This window comes from Melanerpes formicivorus, unplaced genomic scaffold, assembly GCF_026170545.1.
Source record: "Melanerpes formicivorus ecotype bairdi unplaced genomic scaffold, bMelFor1.0.p_v2 SCAF_99, whole genome shotgun sequence".
Classification (NCBI taxonomy): domain Eukaryota; kingdom Metazoa; phylum Chordata; class Aves; order Piciformes; family Picidae; genus Melanerpes; species Melanerpes formicivorus.
Window position 1 is genome coordinate 2,241,490 of NW_027142451.1, and position 20,868 is coordinate 2,262,357.

General features: G+C 51.9%; 1 protein-coding gene across 6 annotated transcripts in view; it reads left to right on the forward strand.

Moving 5' to 3' along the window:
• The window catches only part of ABCA4 (ATP binding cassette subfamily A member 4), a 119,549-nt gene that overhangs the window by 56,549 nt on the left and 42,132 nt on the right, over positions 1-20,868 (forward strand). For 4 of the 6 annotated variants that reach the window (XM_068166229.1, XM_068166232.1, XM_068166230.1 and 1 more), the window contains 7 exons: positions 3,438-3,659; positions 5,257-5,461; positions 6,827-6,925; positions 13,357-13,572; positions 17,037-17,214; positions 18,631-18,762; positions 19,910-20,049. In XM_068166229.1, the coding sequence (XP_068022330.1) occupies positions 3,438-3,659; positions 5,257-5,461; positions 6,827-6,925; positions 13,357-13,572; positions 17,037-17,214; positions 18,631-18,762; positions 19,910-20,049 (1,192 nt within the window). The remainder of the gene's footprint in view (positions 1-3,437; positions 3,660-5,256; positions 5,462-6,826; positions 6,926-13,356; positions 13,573-17,036; positions 17,215-18,630; positions 18,763-19,909; positions 20,050-20,868) is intronic. The other 2 variants (XM_068166231.1, XM_068166233.1) reach the window with 2 other exon arrangements.

The following is a 20,868-nucleotide window of genomic DNA, read 5'->3' on the forward strand; positions in this document are numbered from 1 at the left end:
ATCTTTGAGGTCTCTTCCAACCTTGGTGATACTGTGATTAAAAACCAGGAGGCGATAATACCCAAGAGGAATGTGCTGACACCTGTAATTGGCTTCCCTCTCTGGATGTCACTGTGCCAGTGTGAGGCACTTTGTAAATACAGTCTTATGAGAGAGTGTATCACTTGATAGAGCAGTCTCAGAGGCCCAGCAGCATGTTGCAATAATGTTGAGACCTATTTATAGCCTTGTAGTCTTGTTTAAGCCTTGTGTATGCCCCAGCACACAGTTGAGCCTGGTAAGTAGGTCTCAACACTGGGGCTTCTTAGGACTAAATGGATAATCAGCAGTAGTACATGCTCCTCTTGAGAGGGAGTATTTGCCAGAAAAACCCTCTAGGCAAGAAAGGTCAATAAAGGTTTGTTCAGCAGCTTAGTTAGCGCACAAGGATCACTGAGAAACTGCACTTGGGCTCCTCAGCTGTGAGACTCTGCTGGAGTTTGAACATAGTTTCTGTGCAGAATCACAGAATCACCAAGGTTGGAAGAGACCTCAAAGATCATCGAGTCCAACCTGTCACCACAGACCTCATGACTAGACCATGGCACCAAGTGCCACATCCAATCCCCTCTTGAACACCTCCAGGGATGGTGACTCCACCACCTCCCTGGGCAGCACATTCCAATGACAAATGACTCTCTCTGTGAAGAACTTTCTCCTCACCTCCAGCCTAAACTTCCCCTGGCACAGCTTGAGACTGTGTCCTCTTGTTCTGGTGCTGGTTGCCTGGGAGAAGAGACCAACCCCTTCCTGGCTACAACCTCCCTTCCAATGAATGCAGGCATATTTCTCTTGGAATCATTTGCTTCTTAAATGGTGCTGTAGAATGGTTGTCTTCAGTCTGTTACCATCTTAATTCAGTCATCAAAGATGAATATGAACTCCACAGCCTGATTTGTTACCCTGAAGTCACAATCCCGGAGCAGGGATAAAGTCAGATGAAGGATTTGTTGTCGCAAGGAGCGCAGGTGTTGAAATATTACTGTCTGGGAGAGTCAGAGGTCATCCTAGGTAAGACAGACTGGTTTGTTGCTCACTGCACAGCAGATGGCAGTGGTAATTCTGGCACAGGAGCTGGTGGGGCTTTTTGGAAGGGCTTTAACCTAGGCTTGAAGGGGGAGGGTGTTAAACACAGCAGTACTATAGATCAACCGATGGAGGCTGGGGGTGGTAAGCTGGAGTCAGGGGTGAAACCAGCAGCCCAGCTGAAGTGCATGCACACTAATGCACACAGTATGAGTAACAAAAGATCTGGAAGCCTTGTTGCAGCAGGAAAGTTATGATGTAGTTGCCATCACAGAAACATGGTGGGATGACTCACATGACTGGAGTGCTGTAATTGATGGCTGCAGTTTCTTCAGGAGAGACAGGCGAGGGAGGAGGGGTGGAGGGGTGGCCCTGTACATGAGGGAGGCTCTAGGCACCATGGAACTAGAGATTAAGGATGATCAGGTTGAGTCCCTATGGATAAGGATTAGGGGGAAGGCCAACAAGGCTGACATCCTGGTTGGAGTCTGTTATTGTAACTAAATTTTAAAGGCATAGCCTAAAACCACCACAGTTATAGACCACCCAACCAGGGAGAAGAGGTTGATTCATTGTTCTTTAAGCAGCTGGAGCCTGCCTCAAGATCACTTGCCCTTGTTCTTGTGGGTGACTTCAACCTGACAGACATCTGCTGGGAATTAAACACTGCAGAGAAGAGGCAGTCTAGAAGGTTCCTACAGTGTGTGGAGGACAGCTTCCTATCCCAGCTGCTGCGTGAGCCTGCCAGGGGTGCAGCCCTGCTCGACCTGCTCTTTACAAACAGAGAAGGGCTGGTGGGGGATGTGGTGGCTGGAGGCTGTCTGGAGTCCAGTGACCAGGAGATAACTGAGTGTTCAATATAGGGTGAAACCAGGAGGGGCAGCAACAAAAACCTCCACTCTGGACTTCCAAAGGGCAGACTGCAGCTTGTTTAAGGAACTAACTCGGAAAGTTCCTCAGGAAACAGCCCTTAAAAACAAAGGGGTCCAGGTGCCATGGGTTAGTTGTTTAGGTGGGTTGGATTGGTTGATGGGTTGGACTTGATGATCTTGAAGGTCTCTTCCAACCTGGTCTGGTCTGGTCTATTCTATTCTATTCTATTCTATTCTATTCTATTCTATTCTATTCTATTCTATTCTATTCTATTCTATTCTATTCTATTCTATTCTATTCTATTCTATTCTGGAGGGCTGGACCTGCTTCAAGAAAGAACTCTTGAGGGCACAGGAAGAGCTGTGCCAAGGTGCCAGAAGATGAGCCAGCGAGGGTGACAGCCAGATGGGATGGGCAAAGAGCTTCTAAAGGAATTAAGGGGGGAAAAGAGGCTATAACCCCCCTGGGAAAAAAGGGGAGATATCCCAGGAAGAGTTTAAGGACATTGCATTGATGATCTGGATGAGGGGGTCAAGTCAGTCATCAGCGGGTTTGCAGATGACACAAAGTTAGGAGCAGATGTTGGTCAGTTAGAGGGCAGAAGGGCTCTGCAGAGGGACCTTGACCAACTGGACAGATGGGCAGAATCCAATGGGATGGCATTCAACAAGTCCAAGTGCCAGGTGCTGCACTTTGTCTATGGCAATCCCATGCAGAGCTACAGGCTGGGGTCAGAGTGGCTGGAGAGCTCCCAAACAGAGAGGCACCTGGGGGTGCTGATTGACAGCCACCTGAACATGAGCCAGCAGTGTGCCCAGGTGGCCAAGAAGGCCAATGGCATCCTGGCCTGCATCAAGAATAGTGTGGGCAGCAGGAGCAGGGAAGTCATTGCGCCCCTGTACTCTGCACTGGTTAGGTCACACCTTGAGTCCTGTGTCCAGTTCTGGGCCCCTGAATTTAAGAAGGTCATCGAGACACTTGAAGGTGTCCAGAGAAGAGCAACAAGGCTGGCGAGAGGCCTTGAACACAGCCCTGTGAGGAGAGGCTGAGAGAGCTGGGATTGTTTAGCCTGGAGAAGAGGAGGCTCAGGGGTGACCTCATTGCCCTCGACAACTACCTGAAAGGTGGTTGTAGCCAGGAAGGGGTTGGTCTCTTCTCCCAGGCAACCAGCACCAGAAGGAGAGAGCACAGTCTCACTCAGGCTGTGCGAGGGGAGGTTTAGGCTGGAGGTGAGGAGAAGTCCCTCGTAGAGACAGAGCTTTGCCATTGGAATGGGCTGCCCGGGGAGGTGGTGCTGTCCCTGGAGATCTTCAAGGAAAGCCTGGATGAGGCATTTAGTGCCATGGTCTAGTTGATTGGATAGGGCTGGGTGATAGGTTGGACTGGATGATCTTGGAGGTGTCTTCCAACCTGGCTGATTCTGTGATTCTGTGACCTTTGCTGCTAGTTCAGCAAGCTGCCAGGCTGCTAAGTTGTGCCATCTTCCTTTTGCTTTTCAGTGTGGAGGAGTACTGCATTACAGCAGCCCACTGCTCTTCTTTCTGTTCCTAATGACGTTCACCACAGCCAGCATAATGCAGTGTTTCCTCTTCAGCACCTTCTTTTCCAAAGCAAATCTGGCAGCTGCCTGCAGTGGAGTCATCTACTTCTCCTTGTACCTGCCCCACATTGTCTGCTTTGTCTGGCAAGACCGCATGACGGTTAACCTGAAGAGCCTGCTGGTGAGTCTGTCACTGAGGCGGTAGGACACACCTGGGTTTGAATTTCAGCATCCTTTCCCACTGTTTGTGCATGAATGCCTCTTCCTCCCTGCTTTCTTCGCTCAGAGGAGACCTCTGAGCCTCTCTGCAAGTGACTTAAGCCTTCAGCAGGCCTGGTGAGCCAGAGAGATTTTGATGTCTGTTGGAAAACTCAGCAAAAGTTATTTCACTTTTTGCATGCCAGGAAATGAGCTTCCCCTGGGAAAATGTTTTGAGCACTTCCTTACAAGGCAAAGCAAATTTGACTTCTGTTATGTTTGATAAGCACAAAGGCAAGGCACAAAATTAAGGTAGCTGTCTTTCTCATGCACTGCAGTCCAGTTAAGAAGGTCATATAGAGGGATGAGAGTGCCTCAGGTTCCCATTCCTTCTTTACCTAAACACAGTGTCAGGAGCCCACCGTGCCCTCATGCAGCCCAGAATGCCAATCGTATCCTGGGGTGCATCAGGAAGAGTGTGGCCAGCAGATCAACCCCATGCAGAGCTACAGGCTGGGGTTGGAGTCCCAGGTCCCTCTCTGCCTGGCTGCTCTCCAGCCTCTCTGACCCCAGCCTGCAGCACTGCATGGGGTTGCTGTGGCCAATGTGCAGAACCCGGCACTTGGATGTGTTCAATCTCCTGCCCTTGGACTCTGCCCATCTGTCCAGCCTGGCAAGGTCCCTCTGCAGAGCTCTCCTACCCTCTAACAGATCAACTCCTGCCCCCAGCTTGGTATCATCTGCAAATTTACTGACGGTGGACTCAATCCCCTCATCCAGATCATCAGTGAAGATGTTAAAGAGCACAGGGCCCAGCACTGATCACTGGAGGACACCACTGGTGCCTGGCTGTCAGCTGGCTGTGGCACCATTCACCACCACTCTCTGGGCTCAGCCTCCAGCCAGTGGACAGCAGAGCCATGTCTAAGCCATGAGCTGACAGCTTGGCCAGGTGGTTTATACTTAGCAGGGTATGATAATGCCTCTCTGAGCTGCTGCTGGGATCCCTCTTGTGCCCTTATTTTCCTCCAGCCTGACACTCTGGGCTGAACTGCCTATCCCGTGGAGCAGCACTGTGGCACTTCTTGCGCTGGTTTTGCAAAGCAGCATTGAAGAGGATGCTTGGGCACTACATTGGTTTGTTAGTTGTCTGAGAATCAGGTAGCAGATGCAGCAGGGGAGCAGATGGTTGTGGTTTTCCTTATCCTGAGCTCTCTGTCTCGTTATCCATAAGGGCCCTGCCCCAGAGTCAGGGAACGTTTTGTTTCTCAAAACCAGGTAAAGGTGCACACTGTCAGCCTCTGGATGACTGTATAGTATCTTCTGAGTAGAGACATGGATGTTAAAACAAGGAGGTGTTGCTTAGTCGCTAAAGCACGCTGAGTGAAGATCGGATTCAGCCTATTGCAGCTTAGAGTTGCTGCCATTCGGAGGCATTGAACATCCCAGCACAAGATAAAAGTGAAAGCACTTTCCCCCAGAACATTCATTAGGCATTGCTAAGTTTTGCACTCCAGCTCCTGAAGGCTGTGCAGAATGTCCCCATGGCTGAGCTGAATGTCCTTTTCCCTTTATTCCAGAGCCTGATTCCTCAAGTAGCTTTTGGGTTTGGTACAGAGTATTTGTCACGCTACGAAGAACAAGGTCTTGGCCTGCAGTGGGATAACATCAGAACCAGTCCCTTGGAAGGAGATCAATATAGCTTCCTTTTTGCCATTAAAATGATGCTTTTTGATGCTTCCCTCTATGGAATACTTGCTTGGTATCTTGACAACGTGTTTCCAGGTAAGAACATTTCTTATTCATGGTAGGTAGTGGTAGATGTTGTAAACTCTGTTATTCTGAGCAGTTCCTGAGTAATTCTCTGTCAGAAGGAAAGGTGTTTGACAGTGCAGACAGTGAGCCTTAGCCAGTACAGAACTTCTCTCTCTCTCTCTTTTTTGCTTTCCCCTATTTTAGTCCTGAAAATAATGAGAAAGGAGAATGGAATGGAATGGACCAGAATAGAATAGAATAGAATAGACCAGACGAGACCAGGTTGGAAGAGACCTTTGGAATCATTGAGTCCAACCTATCACTCAGCACCATCTAATCAACTAAACCATGGCACCAAGTGCCTCATCCAGGCTCATCTTAAAAGCCTCCAGGGATGGTGACTCCACCACCTCCCTGGGCAGCACATCCCAAGGGCCAGTCTCTCTTTCTGTGTAGAACTTCTTCCTAACATCCAGTCTGACCCTTCCCTGGCACAGCTTGAGACTGTGTCCTCTTGTTCTGGTGCTGGTTGCCTGGGAGAAGAGACCAACCTCTCCCTGTCTACAACCTCCCTTCAGGTAGTTGTAGGGAGCAATGAGGTCTCCCCTGAGCCTCTTCTTCTCCAGGCTAAGCAACCCCAGCTCCCTCAGCCTCTCCTCACAGGGCTGTGCTCCAAACCCCTCCCCAGCTTTCTTGCCCTTCTCTGGACTCGTTCCAGCAACTCAACATCTTTCCTAAACTGAGGAGCCCAGAACTGGACACAGGACTCAAGGTATGGCCTAACCAGTGCAGTGTACAGGGGCACAATGACCTCCCTGCTCCTGCTGGCCACACTGTTCCTGATGCAGGCCAGGATGCCATTGGCCTTCTTGGCCACCTGGGCACACTGCTGGCTCATGTTCAGCCTACCATCGACCAGTACCCCCAGGTCCCTTTCTGCCTGGCTGCTCTCAGCCACTCTGACCCCAGCCTGTAGCACTGCATAGGGTTGTTGTGCTCAATGTGCAGAAGCTGACACTTACATGTGTGACCCTTAAAGACTGAGTGAGGCTGGGATCCATTCTGAAGCAGTCAGGGTGCTCCCTTGTTCCTCACCTGGCTCATGAGGATCAGATTGTCTTTGTGCAGGGAGGGACTTCATTCTGTAATGAAACATTCTGCTTCAGCACAGGTGAGGCCAGACAGATCCTGTGTGCTTGGAAGGTTCTACTCCTGCCCAAAAGAGGGAGGTGGGGGGGAGTTGTGTGAGGTACTTGGTGGATAGTCTGACCTTCTGATAAGCAACACTGGGACTGAAGGTGTTTATAGTTATGCCTCAGACCTTGCCTAGGTGAATTTGTGCCCGCTGAGGAACGTGCTTATCGCATGCTCTTCTCCTCCTTATCTTTGGTCTAGGGGACTACGGGCTCCCACAGCCTTGGTATTTCCCTGTGCAGGAATCTTACTGGCTTGGCTCAAGACACTCAGAAGCTGAGAAAACAGCCACTGCTGATGGTGAGTTCTGTCAAAGCTTTGGTGTTCAGAATTAGCTTCAAGACCACTGACCTGCTTAAAGGGCACTGTGTAACATTGCCGTTACCTGGGCTGCTGCAAAGGCTCCAGACGGCCACGCGGTGGGAATCTAAGCAGCTGCCACTAAGCTGGGAGCGGTGTCTGCTGTGATTAGAGTTATTAGAGGTGAGTCACTCCTCCACCTGAGAGCCTTTAGAGCAAGGGTAATATGCAACACCAAATTGCTGCTCTCTAACCTGCATCTTTTGACACATTCAGGGAGTTCTTACTGCTCAGTGCAAGGTTTGTGAAAGGAGTCAAGAACTGAGCGCATTGCTGATGCTACTTACACTCAGGCTCCCCTGTCTGTCCAAACCTGACTCTTTTCTGTCTGCTCTGATGCCAGTTCAAGTACATTTACTTTGGATTTAGGGGTAAGATCAACATTTATGCCACCCTTGGGCCAACTTGAATGAGAGCAAAAGTCCTGCTTTCATGATTGGTTCTCTGTGCACCAATAGTGGAGCAGTTCAGAACAATATGTGGGTGGTTGTATTTACATTTGAATTGATGGAGAGTGATTCTTGGGTAGGATAGAGATGTGCTGAGGGTGATGTTTTGAACTTGTGGACCACAGAAGGATAAGGAACTGGCTTGATGGCCCCACCCAAAGAGTGGCTGTCAATGGGTCCATGCCCCAGTGGAGGCCAGTGACAAGCGGAGTCCCTCAGGGATCAGTCCTGGGACCTGTCTTGTTCAACATCTTTGTGGGTGCCATGGACAGTGGCATTGAGTGCACCCTCAGCAAGTTTGCTGATGACACCAAGCTGTGTGGTGCAGCAGACAGCTGGAGGGAAGGGAGGCCATCCAGAGGGACCTGGACAGGCTGGAGAGGTGGGCACAAGCCAACCTCATGAGGTTCAACAAGACCAAGGGCAGGGTTGGTCTGGGTCAAGGCAATCCCAGGCACAAATCCAGGCTGGGCAGGGACTGGCTGGAAAGCAGCCCTGAGAAGAGACACTTGGGGGTGCTGGTGGAGGAGAAGCTCAACATGAGCTCTAAGTATGCACTTGCAGCCCGGAAAGCCAATCAGATCCTAGGCTGCATCAGGAGAAGTGTGGCCAGCAGGGCAAGGGAGGTGATTCTCCCGCTCTACTCAGCTCTGGGGGGACCTCACCTGGAGTACTGCCTCCAGTTCTGGAGCCCCTATTACAAGAGGGATCTGGAGGGGCTGGAAGGTGTCCAGAGAAGGGCCACGAGGATGAGCAGAGGGCTGGAGCACCTCTCCTATGAGGACAGACTGAAGGAGTTGGGGCTGTTCAGTCTGGAGAAAAGAAGGCTCCAAGGTGACCTCATTGTGGCCTTCCAGTATCTGAAGGGGGCTACAAGAGGGCTGGGGAGGGACTGCTCAGGATCTCAGGTGGTGCTAGGAGTAGGGGGAATGGAATGAAGCTGGAGGTGGGGAGATTCAGGCTGGAGGTGAGGAGGAAGTTCTTCCCCATGAGAGTGGTGAAGCCCTAGAATGGGTTGTCCAGGGAGGTGGTTGGGGCCCCGTCCCTGGAGGCGTTTAAGCCCAGGCTGGATGAGGCTCTGGCCAGGCTGATCTAGTGTGGGGTGTCCCTGCCCATGGCAGGGGGGTTGGGACTAGCTGATCCTTGTGGTCCCTTCCAACCCTGAATGATACTATGATACTATGAAGAATTAACATCTTCAGCCTTATCACCATCTTTAACCTTCTCACTGCTGACAAGGCAGGCTCACAGCAGGGTGATACTGTATATCAGAAGGCAGTTACTCCTTCTGTTAACATGCTGATAATATGTCCATGCTTTGATCCAAAAAGAGAAGGTTATAACATAGAATAGAATAGACCAGACCAGGTTGGAAAAGACCTTTGAGATCAAGTCCAACCTATCATCCAACACCATCTAATCAACTAAACCATGGCACCAAGCACCCCATCAAGTCTCTTCCTAAACACCTCCAGTGATGGTGACTCCACCACCTCCCCAGGCAGCACATTCCAATGGCCAATCTCTCTCTCTATGAAGAATTTCTTCCTAACATCCAGTCTGACCCTCCCCTGGTGCATCCTGAGAGTGTGTCCTCTTGTTCTGGTGCTGGTTGCCTGCAAGAAGAGACCAACCTCCTCCGGGCTACAACCTCCCTTCAGGTAGTTGTAGCAAGCAAGAAGGTCTCCCCTGAGCCTCCTCTTCTCCAGGCTAAGCAACCCCAGCTCCCTCAGCCTCTCTTCACAGGGCTGTGCTCCAAACCCCTCCCCAGCTTTGTTGCCCTTCTCTGGACACCTTCCAACAACTCAACATCTTTCCTAAACTTTGGGGCCCAGAACTGGACATGGGACTCAAGGTGTGGCCTAACCAGTGCTGAGTACAGGGCAGAATGACCTCCCTGCTCCTGCTGGCCACACTGTTCCTGATGCAGGCCAGGATGCCATTGGCCCTCCTGGCTGCCTGGGCACACTGCTGGCTCATGTTCAGCCTACCATCGACCAGCACCCCCAGGTCCCTCTCTACCTGGCCACTCTCCAGCCACTCTGACCCCAGCCTGTAGCACTGCATGGGGTTGCTGTGGCCAATGTGCAGAACCTGGCACTTGGATGTGTTCAGTCTCCTGCCCTTGGACTCTGCCCATCTGTCCAGCCTGTCGAGGTCCCTCTGCAAAGCCTTTCTACCCTCGTACAGATCAACTCCTGCCCCCAGCTTGCTGTCATCAGCAAATTTACTGCTGATGGACTCAATGCCCTCATCCAGATCATCAATGAAGATACTAAAGAGCATGGGGCCCAGCACTGATCCCTGGAGGACACCCATAGTGACTGGCTGCCAGCTGGCTGTGGCACCATTCCCCACCACTCTCTGGGCTCGGCCCTCCAGCCAGTTCCTAACCCAGTGCAGAGTGCTGCTGTCCAAGCCGTGAGCTGAGAGCTTGGCCAGCAGTTTGTTGGGCAACATAGGACAACATAGCCTGGCCACCACCTGTCTGGCAGGCAGCTTTGCAGAAAACTCGTCTGACAGCATAGGGAAAGCTTTTGTTCCTCAGTAGTAGTCAGAGACCAGATGCATCCTGAACATCATTAGCAAGAGTAAGTATAGCCATCAGTTCAGGTGAAGTGATTCTTCTCTTCTAGTCAGCACCAGTGAGACTGCATCTGGAGTACTGTGGTATCTGGCTTGGGTATCCTCACTGAACAGGCAAATGGAGCTCACCTGAGAGCCAGCAAGTTCATTAGGATCTGGAGGAGATAACACGTGAGGAAATGCTGGCAGAGCTACATCTGCTTAGCCTGAAGACACTAAATTAAGAGAAACTTCTCAAATGTGTCTCAATATAAGGAAAAAAAACCTGTATGTATTATGGAGGCAGTTAGGACACTGGAACAGGCTGCTTAGAAAGCTGGTGAAATCTTCCTTCTGAGATAGCCACCGGGACCTGCATTTGCCTTATTCTTTGAGGGTGGACTTTGGAAGTCCCTTCTGACCTCAATTAATCCCTGGTTACCTTAGCTAGCCTGTGCTGATCCTTACCTAATCCTCTCTACCAAACACTGCCTTGGGTTTTCTCAAGCGGGGACAGTTGGAAAGGTAATTTCTGATTGATTAATTAATTGGTAGGAGTGTCACAACCCAGTTATCCTGCACCCAGCCCTGGTCAGCAGGAGATGGTGCAGGGGTAGGATGCTAAGTTACAAATAATTCCCTTGGAGTAAATGAAGGCAAAGGGCTGCTGAACTGGGCTAGATAGATTGGACTGGAGCAGGGGGGAAATGGGAGGGGAAAGCAGTGTGAAAAATAGAGAAGGGATATCACCATTCTCTGGCTTCAACTAGGGCAGTTGTTGCACGAGCAGGGCCAAGTTTCTTGGCAGCAGGGGCAAACACTGTGAGGAGCGAGGGCAGGGGAAGCAGGGCCGTGCCGTGCGGGCTGCTCTGGGCTGCAAGCAGCGGGCAGCGGGGCCGTGCCATGCGGGCTGCTGCGGGCAGCGGGGCCGTGCCGTGCGGGCTGCTCCGGGCTGCAGACAGCGGGGCCGTGCCGTGCGGGCTGCTCCGGGCTGCGGGCAGCGGGGCCGTGCCGTGCGGGTTGCTGCGGGCTGCGGGCAGCGGGGCCGTGCCGTGAGGGCTGCTCTGGGCTGCGGACAGCGGGGCCGTGCCGTGCGGGCTGCTGCGGGCTGCGGGGCCGTGCCGTGCGGGCTGCTGCGGGCTGCTGCGGGCAGCGGGGCCGTGCCGTGCGGGCTGCTGCGGGCTGCTGCGGGCAGCGGGGCCGTGCCGTGCGGGCTGCTGCGGGCTGCTGCGGGCAGCGGGGCCGTGCCGTGCGGGCTGCTGCGGGCAGCGGGGCCGTGCCGTGCGGGCTGCAGGCTGCGGGCAGCGGGGCCGTGCCGTGCGGGCTGCTCCGGGCAGCGGGCAGCGGGGCCGTGCCGTGCGGGCTGCTCCGGGCAGCGGGCAGCGGGGCCGTGCCGTGCGGGCTGCTGCGGGCAGCGGGGCCGTGCCGTGCGGGCTGCGGGCAGCGGGGCCGTGCCGTGCGGGCTGCTGCGGGCTGCAGACAGCGGGGCCGTACCGTGCGGGCTGCTGCGGGCAGCGGGGCCGTGCCATGCCGTGTGGGCTGCACACAGCCCTGGGGTGGCGCTGAGACAAGCAGACCTCTCATGGTCGCAAGGAGGCGTCTGTTTCTTACTTGTTTGAAGAGCTAAGGCTCTTCAGTGCCTTGTCTTACATGAACAGCTCTAGAACTTCCCTCAGTTTCTATCTTTCTCCGAGGGTAATAAGAAATGTTTTCCTTGTTTATGGTAACTGCTGAAGGTGTTGGGAAGAAAACTGGCTAAGAAAATACCCTCATATAAATGCAGTGCTGAAAAGGAAGGTCAACTGGTAAATCATCTTGGTACTTGTAATATTTATGCCTGTGACCGTTTTAGGCTGCTCACTGCACATTAGGCTGCCAGTCTGAATGTGTCACACAGACCTTGCAGGGGCTCCCTCTTCTTGCATCATTCTTCTTCCTGTTTCAAGGCTGTTCCCATTAGTGATTTAATGTGACTGTTTCCTTTTGCAGCAGCAAGGTCTAAGACCAAATTGGAAAGCCAGGAATTCTTGTCTAAAAATTAACCCCAGCTTATTTGTTCCACCCTGGAGCTACTCTCTCAATCTGAGTGGCAGTTTAGCAATTTCTTTTTCATTTGCTCTCTTAATTTTGTTTTTCCTCCTCTCATTCCCAGTAAGTCTGGGAAATGTTTGCGTGGTCCTTCTCTTGGTGAGGTGACGGATTTGATCTAAGAGCTGCATGGACAAAGTAAGTTAGGGGCAGATGTTAGTCAGTTAGAGGGTAGAAAGGCTCTGCAGAGGGACCTCGACCGACTGGACAGATGGGCAGAGTCCAATGGGAGGGCATTCAACAAGTCCAAGTGCCGAGTGCTGCACTTTGGCTATGGCAACCCCATGCAGAGCTATAGGCTGGGGTCGGAGTGGCTGGAGAGCTCCCAAACAGAGAGGGACCTGGGGGTGCTGATCGACAGCCACCTGAATATGAGCCAGCAGTGTGCCCAGGTGGCCAGAGGGCCAATAGCATCCTGGCCTGCATTAGGAATAGTGTGGCCAGCAGGAGCAGGGAGGTCATAGTGCCCCTGTACTCTGCTCTGGTTAGGCCACACCTTGAGTCCTGTGTCCAGTTCTGGGCCCCTCAGTTTAAGAAGGACATCGAAACACTTGAGCGTGTCCAGAGAAGGGCAACAAGGCTGGGGAGAGGCCTTGAGCACAGCCCTGTGAGGAGAGGCTGAGGGAGCTGGGATTGTATAGCCTGGAGAAGAGGAGGCTCAGGGGTGACCTCATTGCCCTCTACAACTACCTGAAGGGAGGTTGTAGCCAGGAAGGGGTTGGCCTCTTCTCCCAGGCAACCAGCACCAGAACAAGGGGACACAGTCTCAAGCTGCGCCAGGGGAGGTTTAGACTTGAGGTGAGGAGGAAGTTCTTCACCGAGCGAGTCATTCGGCATTGGAATGTGCTGCCCAGGGAGGTGGTTGAGTCATCGACCCTGGAGGCGTTCAAGGGGAGATTGGACGTGGCACTTGGTGCCATGGTCTAGTCATGGGGTCTGTGTTGATAGGTTGGACTTGATGATCCCCGAGGTCCTTTCCAACCTAAGTGATACTGTGATACTGTGATACTGTGATGTGCCTAATATCAGCCAGGATCTTCTAGTCTGTAATTGTCACTCATCTTCCTGAAGCATCCGTTCCTGGCACTGGGAAGCAGATTTTGAAGTGAGAATTTTAAATGTGAAGGAGGTGGTGTGTTCCTAACCTGAGTAAAGTCCAGGCCAATGCTCCTGGAGAGCTCAAGGACTACCTCCTGCTCCTCAAAGCACCTCTAGAGAGGAGAGGAAAGTGAATCTTTATTAACGGTTGGTTCCTTTTGGTTTATACAGACAAAACACCAGAGGCAGAAGGCTGCGTGGATCAGAAGGCCGTGGAAGGGGGGGAAAATGGAACAAAGAAATCTGAAGAACCTGAAAAGTCAGAAGAAAAGAAAGACAAGCAGGGGGAGAAGGATGGTAAAAACAAACAATGTAAACACAAACGAGACAAAGAACCCGGCGAGCAGGGGAAGCCTAAGACAGATGTCCAGGACAAAGATGAAATTAGTAAGGAGAGAAAGCAACCTGAGTAGCTCTGAGTTACTGTACTCCACTGTACTTCATAACAGATTAGACTCAGCAACAGCTTGAACTCAAACTGTGAGAACCCAGTAGGTTACGGAGGAGAGCGCGCAGCTGCCAGAGCTGAACTCGTGAGAGGCACTGACTCTCCCAGCCACCCTCTCACTGGCTCCTGCTGTGACAATCCTTTACACTGTACACTGCATTGGTTAGGCCACACCTTGAGTCCTGTGTCCAGTTCTGGGCCCCTCAGTTTAGGAAGGAGATTGACTTGCTGGAAGGTGTCCAGAGAAGGGCAACGAAGTTGGTGAGGGGTTTGGAACACAGCCCTGTGAGGAGAGGCTGAGGGAGCTGGGGTTGCTTAGCCTGGAGAAGAGGAGGCTCAGGGGTGACCTTATTTCTCTCTGTAACTACCTGAAGGGGGGTTGTAGGCAGGCAGAGGTTGGTCTCTTCTCCCAGGCAGCCAGTACCAGAACAAGAGAACACAGTCTCAGACTGCGCCAGGGGAGGTTTAGGCTGGAGGTTGGGAGGAAGTTTTACACAGAGAGAGTGATTGCCCATTGGAATGGGCTGCCTGGGGAGGTGGTGGAGTCACCATCATTGGAGGTGCTCAGGAGGAGACTTGATGGGGTGCTTGGTTGAATGGTTTAGTTGATTAGGTGGTGTTGGATGATGGGTTGGACACGATGATCTTGAAGGTCTCTTCCAACCTGGTCTGGTCTATTCTATTCTATTTTTTAGACTATTTCATCTGCCATGCATAAGGGCTGCCTTCCAGAAGAGCTCTGTAACTCGTTGTTTGCGGTGCAGAGGCAGGCATAGCAAGGCAGTGTTTGTGCTGAGGGAAGTCTCAGAGGCACAGACATGGATTTCTCAGAGTTAAACAGAGCCATAATCTCAATAAAAGTGCTTAGAAGAAGGCCCTTCTCTCCTAGCCCTCTTGTCCCTCCCCCCTCCCTTTTTTCCCCCATCTCTAGTGTGCCTTGCATCTGCAGAGAAAGACTAATTTCAAATGGATTTATCTGAAGTGTTCAGTGATGCTGGCTGCAGCCTGTTCTGATGCTGCCTAAGAATGTCCTGCCTGATTTGGCAGTCACACTGTTGTCTTTTGTGGGGAGCCAGAGAAGTTTCCTGCATGTGATGCTCAGAGGAATTTGTGTGGATTCTGTGGCCAAAAGCCACTGCTACAGAGAGCTGTGAGCCCACTCTGACTCACTTGCAAACTAAAGATAAAAGTGGGGTAATCAGAACCCCTCAGGCAGGCACTGGAAGCATGCATCTGTGTGAATGGAAGCAGGACAGGACTTCAAAAGGACAAAGACAGGCAGAGGGCAAAGGTTATTTCAGTCACCTTCTCCTGCTGCTGCCTTATCTTTGAGGCGCTGTGTTCCTCAGCTCCCAGGGTCCAGCTGCTCTGTGGCCACAGAGGAAGGCCTTTGCCTGTCACTGCACAAAAAAACCTTGCCTTTCCTTTCAGCCAGCCACACAGGAACTGCTGAGCATGTGGGTAAGCCAAGAGAAGGTTTGGGATGGTTCAAGGGTAGTTTCCAAATGGCTTCATGTAAGAGCTAGGGCTGCATCTGAGAGCACTGAGATGTGAAACTGACCTAATGACCTAGCTCTAGTGCTGCCCAATACTAGCACAGGAGAGTAGAAGAGGGCAGGCACTACAAACCTGTCCTAACTGCTTGGTGTGTTTTAAGTAGTTTTCACCAACCCCCCAGCCCCACCCCTTCAAAATGCTGCAGTCTCTGGGAAGAAAAAAGTTTACTCCCTGCAACCTTCTGTAAGTACAGAGAGATTTGTGTGTCAGAATGTTAGAGGCTGGAAGGCACCTCCAGAGATCATTGAGTCCAACCCCCAAAGGTGAGGTAAGGTACAATGAATCTGAGACTCCTTTTCAAAGCAAAGGAAAAGGTTGTCACAAATGCAGTTTTCATAGTATCATAGAATCAGTCAGGGTTGGAAGGGACCACAAGGATCATCCAGTTCCAACCCCCCTGCCATGGGCAGGGACACCCCACACTAGATCAGCCTGGCCAGAGCCTCATCCAGCCTGGCCTTAAACACCTCCAGGGACAGGGCCCCAACCACCTCCCTGCACAACCCATTCCAGGGCTTCACCACTCTCATGGGGAAGAACTTCCTCCTCACCTCCAGCCTGAATCTCCCCACCTCCAGCTTCATTCCATTCCCCCTACTCGTAGCACCACCTGAGATCATGAGCAGTCCCTCCCCAGCCTTCTTGTAGCCCCCTTCAGATCCTGGAAGGCCACAATGAGGTCACCTGGGAGCCTTCTCTTCTCCAGACTGAACAGCCCCAACTCCTTCAGTCTGTCCTCACAGGAGAGGTACTCCAGCCCTCTGCTCATCCTCGTGGCCCTTCTCTGGACACCTTCCAGCCCCTCCAGATCCCTCTTGTCATAGGGGCTCCAGAACTGGAGGCAGTACTCCAGGTGGGGTCTCCCCAGAGCTGAGCAGAGGGGGAGAATCACCTCCCTTGACCTTCTAGACTCATTATTTCAGCTCTCACGTATGGCATATCTGGGACTTTTGTCTGAGTGTTGCTCTATAGTGACAGTCATAGAAGCCCCTGGGGGAGGTGGGGCTGGTCTCACCCTCATGACATTGGCTGCTCTCCACCTCGGCCTGCTGAACAATTTAAGTAAACCTCAGTTGCAAAACAAGCCTCCCCTCCAAGCCTTGAGTACTCTGTGTCAACAGAAGGGGACAGGGTCTTCAGTTTAAGTGTCTCAGCTCCCATAATCCACATTGCCCAAGGGCTAAATCTACTTCAAAGGAAGTTTGTTTTCTCTAGAAGCTGATGCAATAAAATATCCTGGTGGTGCTATTTACAGTAATGCATTTTTAATCCTGAGACAAAGCCATCCCCGGCAGTGTTGGAGCTAGGTCCTGCCTGAGTCTTGAGCTGGCTTCAGCCAGGGGGTGAATTTCACCTACCAGGATAAAGGCAAATATACACATTTCTTTAAAGCATCATGGCCAAAGAATGCACAGCTGGGCAAATGATTTGAAAGGCAGACGTCACCCTGACTAGAAAGGCAACCTGCTGCTCATCTCATGTAATCTCTCAGCCTATCTAGGTATCCACAGACAATGAGCCCAGATAATCTTCTGGCTGCACAATGAGAACAGAAAGCATGTGCAGCTTCACCTGATCCAGTGAATTGCCTCTCCATTGACAGCTCTGGGCTGCACTTCTGTCTCTGGGCTGGGGGTAAATCCAAATCATTTTCACTGCTGTGAGAAGTTTTGCCTTGGTTTGGTGCTGACACCGATGGAGACCCTGCCCCCGGCACACGGCGCTGGGGGTTACTTGGGGCAGGTTCCTACTGCTGCACTTGCTGATGTGTTACCATTCAGGACTGGGATTAAAATGGGCCTTTTCCCTTCTTCTTTTCTTCTTCTCCTTTTTTTTGCCTTTCAAGGAAATACCTTCTTTGAGCCTGAGCCAACAGGATTGATCCCAGGAGTATGCCTCCAGAACCTGGTGAAGGTTTTTGCAAACAGGCCCAAGCCAGCAGTGGATGGGGTGAATATTACCTTTTATGAGGGCCAGATCACAGCCTTCCTTGGTCAGAATGGAGCAGGAAAGACAACTACCATGTAAGTTTATTTTATAAGGATCAGATCCAGGGCAGTGCTCTGTTGGTCTGTCCTGAGCAGTACTCATTTCACTCTTCCCTTTTCTCTGTGCTGGCCCCTGCAGCTTGATGCACAGCGTCACACTGTTTTTTATCACATAGGGGAATGATGCCCCTAGGCAAAGGGAAGATATCCTGGATTAGCTAAAACCCTGGGAAGGAGGCAAGGCATGGTACAGACAAGTGAAAGTCTTGCCAGGCTGAACAGATGGGCAGAGTCCAAGGGCAGGAGATTGAACACATCCAAGTGCCGGGTTCTGCACATTGGCCACAGCAACCCCAGGCAGTGCTACAGGCTGGGGTCAGAGTGGCTGAGAGCAGCCAGGCAGAGGGGGACCTGGGGGTGCTGATTGAGGGTAGGCTGAACATGACCCTGCAGTGTGCCCAGGTGGCCAAGAAGCCAATGGCATCCTGGCCTGTATCAGGAATAGTGTGGCCAGCAGGAGTAGGGAGGTCATTGTGCCCCTGTACACTGCACTGATTAGGCCACACCTTGAGTCCTGTGTCCAGTTCTGGGCCTCTCAGTTTAGGAAAGATGTTGAGATGCTGGAAAGTGTCCAGAGAAGGGCAACAAAGCTGGGGAGGGGTCTGGAGTCACCATCCCTGGAGGTGTTCAAGAGGGGATTGGATGTGGCACTTGGTGCCATGGTTTAGTCATGAGGTCTTGGGTGGCAGGTTGGACTTGATGATCTTTGAGGTCTTTTCCAACCTTGGTGATTCTGTGATTCTCTGGAGCACAGCCCTGTGAGGAGAGGCTGAGGGAGCTGGGGTTGCTTAGCCTGGAGAAGAGGAGGCTCAGGGGTGGCCTTATTGCTCTCTACAACTACCTGAAGGGAGGTTGTAGCCAGGAGGGGGTTAGTCTCTTCTCCCAGGCAACCAGCACCAGAACAAGAGGACACAGTCTCAAGCTGTGCCAGGGGAGGTTTAGGCTGGAAGTGAGGAAGAAATTCTTCATAGAGAGAGAGATTGCACATTGGAATGTGCTACCTAGGGAGGTGGTAGAGTCACCATCACTGGAGGTGTTTAGGAAGAGCCTGGATGGGGTGCTTGGTGCCATGGTTTGGTTGATTAGGTGGTGTTGGGTGATAGGTCCCTGATCCCCAGATCCCTTCAGGTGTTCAAGAGGGGGTTGGACGTGGCACTTGGTGCCATGGTCTAGTCATGAGGTCTTGGGTGACAGGTTGGACTTTGATGATCGTTGAGGTCTCTTCCAACCTTAGTTATACTGTGATAGGTTGGACTCGATGATCTCAAAGGTCTCGTCCGTATTTCATCACGGCCCGCAGTAAGAAGTCTTTGTGGTGTGTCTGGTGGACTCATGGCAAGCATCTTCCCTGGGAAGGCAGGAATGTGGCACTTCCTCGTTTTATTTTCCCAGGTCAATCGTGACAGGCCTCTTTCCACCCACATCTGGAACTGTGCTGATTGGCGGCCTGGATATTCAGACTCATATGGATTCTGTTCGACACAGACTAGGCATGTGCCCTCAGTACAACATCTTGTTCAACCAGTAAGTATCATGCTGTGCCAGCTTCCAGGATCCCACTCTGCATGCTTGACCCTCCCCAAAGCCTGTCTGGTTTCTCTCACTGGGGTGGCAGCAGGTACATCTCGGGGATGCTTCTCCAGTCCTCAACACTCACCTGGTGTAAGTGGTGTCCTTCTCCTGCAGAAATCTCCTGCATTGTTTAGCTGGGAACGAAGAAGCTTCCAAGGAAGATGGCAGTGGCCTTAGTGTGTCTGTGTTTCCTGTTGCAGTGTGGGTTAACAGGAGTTCAGCCTGGGGATTCATGAAGCATAATGTAGGTCTCCTAAAGGCAGTGGCATCTGGGCCAGCACCCAGCCTGAACCACCACACCCTATGAGGGGAGGCGAGGCTGAGGGAGCTGGGGTTGCTTAGGCTGGAGAGGAGTAGGCTCAGGGGAGACCTTACTGCTGTCTGCAACTACCTGAGGGAAGGTTGTGGCCAGGAGGGGGGTGGTCTCTTCTCCTAGGCAACCAGCAGCAGAACAGAAGGACACAGCCTCGGGCTGTGCCAGGGGAGGTTTGGGCTCGAGGTGAGGAGAAAGTTCTTCCCAGAGAGAGTTTTTGGCCATTGGAATGTGCTGCCCAGGGAGGTGGTGGAGTCCCCATCCCTGGAGGTGTTCAAGAGGGGATTGGACGTGGCACTTGGTGCCATGGTTTGGTAGTCATGAGGTGTTGGGTGACAGGTTGGACTTGATGATCTTTGAGGCCTTTTCCAGCCTTGTTGATTCTATGATTCTAAAGGGGAAGAAAACCCAAGTAACTCTGAGCTGGCAGTGCAGCTTCAGAGTGTTTCTGCAGCTATTTTGCATTCCCAGCCAACCTTTTGTTACCTACTCAGGTGAATTCCAGTGTCACTGCTCTCAGCTGGTGTTCCTCTCAGCAGCAGACTCTCTCCCTTAAACCAGCTGCTCACATTAGCTTCCTGTCACTCCCATAAATGGAGAGCTTGATGCCTGCTCCACCTGTCCTTTAATAATAGGTTTGGCTTTGAAAGTGCATTGATCCCAAAGGAGATCTATGATCTAGGTTTAAGGTCAAGCAGCCTCTCTTCCTTTAGCAAGGTAAAGCCAGAGTGAATTCTTTGCTACTTCTTTTAAACTGCCCTGGTGCTTTTCTGTCTGATTTCACAGGCTCACTGTGTCAGAGCACATCTTGTTCTACTCTCAGCTGAAAGGGAGATCCAAGGATGAAGCTGAGCAAGAGCTGGAAACAATGCTGGAAGACATGGGCCTCACACACAAAAGGAATGAAGAGGCTCAGAATTTGTCAGGTGCCCACAGGATCGTTCTGTGACCTTTCCCTTTGATTTGGGGCAATTACTGTTTGAATTTCATGTCTGAGGCCACACATCACTATGCACTGGGGAGGTCTTCAATGTCTAACAGTAAATGGGGCTGTACAAATGCTAAAGCTGCCACAACCTGTCCCTAAATGGCATCCTGACCTGCGTCAGGAACAGTGTGGCCAGCAGGATCAGGGAGGTCATTCTGCCCTTGTACACTGCACTGGTTAGGCCACACCTTGAGTCCTGTGTCCAGTTCTGGGCCCCTCAGTTTAGGAAGGATGTTGACTTGCTGGAATGAGTCCAGAGAAGGGCAACAAAGCTGGTGAGGGGCTTGGAGCACAGCCCTGTGAGGAGAGGCTGAGGGAGCTGGGGTTGCCTAGCCTGGAGAAGAGGAGGCTCAGGGGAGACCTCATTGCTCTCTACAACTCCCTGAAGGGGGGGTTGTAGCCAGGAGGGGGGTTGGTCTCTTCTCTGAGGCAACCAGAACAAGAGGACACAGTCTCAAGCTGTGCCAGGGGAAGTTTAGGCTGGAGGTGAGGAGAAAGTTCTTGCCAGAAAGAAAGATTGGCCCTTGGAATGTGCTGCCCAGGGAGGTGGTGGAGTCCCCATCCCTGGAGGTGTTCAAGAAGGGATTGGATGTGGCACTTGGTGCCATGGTTTAGTTGTCAGGAGGTGTTGGGTGACAGGTTGGACTCCATGATCTCTGAGGTCTCTTCCAACCTCATTGATCCTATGAGTCTACATATTTCAGACAAAACCATAATCATCTGGAACAAGCTGTTCTGAAATTTGACAGGAAAAAAA